General features: G+C 56.0%; 1 protein-coding gene across 1 annotated transcript in view; it reads left to right on the top strand.

Annotated features, from left to right (window-relative positions):
* The window catches only part of pogzb (pogo transposable element derived with ZNF domain b), a 26,085-nt gene that overhangs the window by 2,882 nt on the left and 18,203 nt on the right, over positions 1-5,000 (top strand). The window contains exons 5-9 of the mRNA XM_083918320.1: positions 1,044-1,131; positions 1,348-1,512; positions 1,593-1,694; positions 1,801-1,993; positions 3,501-3,655. Of these exons, the coding sequence (XP_083774446.1) occupies positions 1,044-1,131; positions 1,348-1,512; positions 1,593-1,694; positions 1,801-1,993; positions 3,501-3,655 (703 nt within the window). The remainder of the gene's footprint in view (positions 1-1,043; positions 1,132-1,347; positions 1,513-1,592; positions 1,695-1,800; positions 1,994-3,500; positions 3,656-5,000) is intronic.

Genomic DNA, 5,000 nt, shown 5'->3' on the forward strand with positions numbered 1-5,000 from the left:
CACGCACCCAACCACGCAGGTACACCACGCACCCAACCACGCACCCAACCACGCAGGTACACCACGCACCCAACCACGCGACCAACCACGCAGGTACACCACGCACCCAACCACGCACCCAACCACGCAGGTACACCACGCACCCAACCACGCACCCAACCACGCAGGTACACCACGCACCCAACCACGCACCCAACCACGCACCCAACCACGCACCCAACCACACAGGTACACCACGCACCCAACCACGCACCCAACCACACAGGTACACCACGCGACCAACCACGCACCCAACCACGCAGGTACACCACGCACCCAACCACGCACCCAACCACGCAGGTACACCACGCACCCAACCACGCACCCAACCACGCACCCAACCACGCACCCAACCACGCACCCAACCACGCACCCAACCACGCACCCAACCACGCACCCAACCACACAGGTACACCACGCGACCAACCACGCACCCAACCACGCAGGTACACCACGCACCCAACCACGCACCCAACCACGCAGGTACACCACGCACCCAACCACGCACCCAACCACGCAGGTACACCACGCACCCAACCACGCACCCAACCACGCACCCAACCACGCAGGTACACCACGCAACCGACCACGCAGGTACATCACACAACCGACCACGCACCCAACCACCTCCTCTGTTCACACACGGGGCAGGAACCAGGAGAACGCCACGCCTATGACGACAGCGTTTAACCATACATGTGTGTTCATGTTTGACTCTCTGTGCCTGTGATGTCCCTGTGATGTCACTGTGATGTCCCTGTGATGTCACTGTGATGTCCCTGTGATGTCACTGTGATGTCACCGTGATGTCACTGTGATGTCCCTGTGATGTCCCTGTGATTTCACTGTGATGTCACTGTGATGTCACCGTGATGTCACCGTGATGTCACTGGGATGTCCCTGTGATGTCACAGTGATGTCACAGTGATGTCACAGTGATGTCACTGTGATGTCCCTGTGATGTCCCTGTGATGTCACCGTGATGTCATGTGTTTCCCGTGCAGGGTTTCCCGGTGCAGATGAACAGCGGTGGTCCTCTGGTGCTGAACCTGCAGCCGGGTCAGACGGTCCGGCCCCTCACCCTGATCCAGTGTAAGACCTGAACGCATCATCATCACACGGCAGCCAATCACACGACCCGTCACTCATCGGATCTGTCTCCTGTCTCTTGTCTCCTGTCTCTGTCTCCTGTCTCTGTCTCTTGTCTCCTGCCTCTGTCTCTTGTCTCTGTCTCTTGTCTCCTGTCTCTGTCTCTTGTCTCTTGTCTCTTGTCTCCTGACTCCTGTCTCCCGTCTCTGTCTCTCACAGCGTCATCGTTGGGTCAGCTGGTGCGTCCCAGCCTGGGCGTGTCCCCGGTCCTCTCCCAGGGTCAGATGGTCCAGACCAGACCGGGCGCCGCTCAGACCGGCTCCGCCTACACGGCCGTGCAGCTGCCCACCACGCTGACCATCCGAGCCAGCACGCCGCGCCCCGGTGCGTCCGTCTGCCCGCTCTGATCAGAACCGACCATCGATCGACTGATTTATTGATTATTGATGAACTTTGTTTTTCAGTGAACCTTCAGATGACCCAGGTGGGCGGGGCTAACTCCCTGACGCTGGCAGCTTCCCCCGCCCTTCCCTCTGGCTCGGCCAATGGCGTCCCCAGGATCAGCGGTAAGAGCGGAGCGGGTTCTGGTTCAGGTACTCAACAACAGTACAACTCCATTGTGTTACCGTGGTTACCGCCATCCATGACTCTGTGTGTCACCTGGTCTGTCAGTTCCCGGCTCCGCCCCCTCTGCCATGACCTCATCGCCGACCGCCACCCCCCCCAAGGTGGTGATGAGCGTGGAGGACTTCTACTACGGGAGGTTTGAGGGCGACCTCAGTCTGAGGAAACCAAACCCACTGGGGATCAAAACCTCCACCTTCACCTGCCTGATCTGCTCTCACCTGGCCGACAACAACCTGAGGTGAGACCAACGAGCAACACCTGAGCACCTGAACGCACCTGAACACACCTGAGCACACCTGAACACACCTGAACGCACCTGAACACACCTGAGCACCTGAACGCACCTGAACACACCTGAGCACCTGAACACACCTAAGCACACCTGAACACACCTGAGCACCTGAACGCACCTGAACACACCTGAGCACCTGAACACACCTGAGCACACCTGAACACACCTGAAGGCACCTGAACACACCTGAGACACACCTGAGCACACCTGAACACACCTGAACACACCTGAACACACCTGAACACACCTGAACACACCTGAACACACCTGAAGGCACCTGAACACACCTGAGACACACCTGAGCACACCTGAACGCACCTGAACACACCTGAACACACCTGAACACACCTGAGCACACCTGAGCACCTGAACGCACCTGAGCACCTGAACGCACCTGAGCACACCTAAACGCACCTGAACACACACCTGAACACACCTGAGACGCACCTGAGCACACCTGAGCACATCTGAACACACCTGAACACACCTGAGCGCACCTGAGACACACCTGAGCACCTGAATGCACCTACACACACCTGAACACACCTGAACACATCTGAGCGCACCTGAGACACACCTGAGCACCTGAATGCACCTACACACACCTGAACACACCTGAACACCTGAACACACCTGAACACACCTGAGCACACCTGAGCACACCTGAACACACCTGAACCCACCTGAACACACCTGAACACCTGAATGCACCTAAACACACCTGAACACACCTGAGCACACCTGAACACACCTGAGCACACCTGAACACACCTGAGCGCACCTGAACACACCTGAGCGCACCTGAACACACCTGAGCACACCTGAACGCACCTGAACGCACCTGAACACACACCTGAGCACACCTGAACACACCTGAACACATCTGAACTCACCTGAACGCACCTGAACACACCTGAGCACACCTGAACACACACCTGAGCACACCTGAACACACCTGAACACACCTAAGCACACCTGAACGCACCTGAACACACCTGAACTCACCTGAACGCACCTGAACACACCTGAACACGCACCTGAACACACCTGAACACACACCTGAGCACACCTGAACGCACCTGAACACACCTGAACTCACCTGAACGCACCTGAACACACCTGAGCGCACCTGAGCACACATGAAGGCACCTGAACACACCTGAACACACCTGAACACACACCTGAACACACACCTGAACACACACCTGAACACTCCTGTACACCTGAGCGCACACCTGAACACACACCTGAACACACACCTGAGCACACACCTGAACACACCTGAGCACACCTGAACACACACCTGAACACACACCTGAGCACACACCTGTACACCTGAACACACACCTGAACACACACCTGAACACACCTGAGCACACCTGAGCACACCTGTACACCTGAACACACCTGAACCCACCTGTTGTGGGTGCTGACCCGGTCGTCTGTGTTGCAGGCTCATGCAGCACATGCTCCAGCACTCGGAGCTGGTCGGAGGAGGAGACGACGGCGATGAGAGGAAGTGCTGCAGGTTCTGTTACCGACAGTTCTCGTCTCCGGCTCAGCTGCAGAGCCACCAGGAGCAGGTGCACGGCTCCACCCTGTCCTCCTGTAAGAGCCTCACCTGGAAACAGGACTCACCTGGAAACAGGTCTCACCTGGAAACAGGCCTCACCTGGAAACAGGTCTCACCTGGAAACAGGCCTCACCTGGAAACAGGTCTCACCTGGAAACAGGCCACACCTGGAAACAGGACTCACCTGGAAACAGGCCTCACCTGTCTCTGTGGGGTTCTGACTCAGGTCTAACGTGTCTCTGAGGTCTAGACTCAGGTCTAACGTGTCTCTGTGAGGTCTAGGCTCAGGTCTAACGTGTCTCTGAGGTCTAGACTCAGGTCTAACGTGTCTCTGTGAGGTCTAGACTCAGGTCTAAAGTGTCTCTGAGAGGTCTAGGCTCAGGTCTAACGTGTCTCTGAGGTCTAGGCTCAGGTCTAACGTGTCTCTGAGGTCTAGACTCAGGTCTAACGTGTCTCTGTGAGGTCTAGACTCAGGTCTAACGTGTCTCTGTGAGGTCTAGACTCAGGTCTAAAGTGTCTCTGAGGTCTAGGCTCAGGTCTAACGTGTCTCTGAGGTCTAGGCTCAGGTCTAACGTGTCTCTGAGGTCTAGACTCAGGTCTAACGTGTCTCTGAGGTCTAGACTCAGGTCTAACGTGTCTCTGAGGTCTAGGCTCAGGTCTAACGTGTCTCTGAGGTCTAGACTCAGGTCTAACGTTTCTCTGAGGTCTAGGCTCAGGTCTAACGTTTCTCTGAGGTCTAGACTCAGGTCTAACGTTTCTCTGAGGTCTAGACTCAGGTCTAACGTGTCTCTGAGGTCTAGACTCAGGTCTAACGTGTCTCTGAGGTCTAGGCTCAGGTCTAACGTGTCTCTGAGGTCTAGACTCAGGTCTAACGTGTCTCTGAGGTCTAGGCTCAGGTCTAACGTGTCTCTGAGGTCTAGGCTCAGGTCTAACGTGTCTCTGAGGTCTAGACTCAGGTCTAACGTTTCTCTGAGGTCTAGGCTCAGGTCTAACGTTTCTCTGAGGTCTAGGCTCAGGTCTAACGTGTCTCTGAGGTCTAGACTCAGGTCTAACGTGTCTCTGAGGTCTAGACTCAGGTCTAACGTGTCTCTGAGGTCTAGGCTCAGGTCTAACGTGTCTCTGAGGTCTAGACTCAGGTCTAACGTGTCTCTGAGGTCTAGACTCAGGTCTAACGTGTCTCTGAGGTCTAGGCTCAGGTCTAACGTGTCTCTGAGGTCTAGGCTCAGGTCTAACGTGTCTCTGAGGTCTAGACTCAGGTCTAACGTGTCTCTGAGGTCTAGGCTCAGGTCTAACGTGTCTCTGAGGTCTAGGCTCAGGTCTAACGTGTCTCTGAGGTCTAGACTCAGGTCTAACGTGTCTCTGAGGTCTAGGCTCAGGTCT

The sequence above is a fragment of the Echiichthys vipera genome (assembly GCF_963691815.1).
Source record: "Echiichthys vipera genome assembly, chromosome: 8".
NCBI classification, from domain to species: domain Eukaryota; kingdom Metazoa; phylum Chordata; class Actinopteri; order Perciformes; family Trachinidae; genus Echiichthys; species Echiichthys vipera.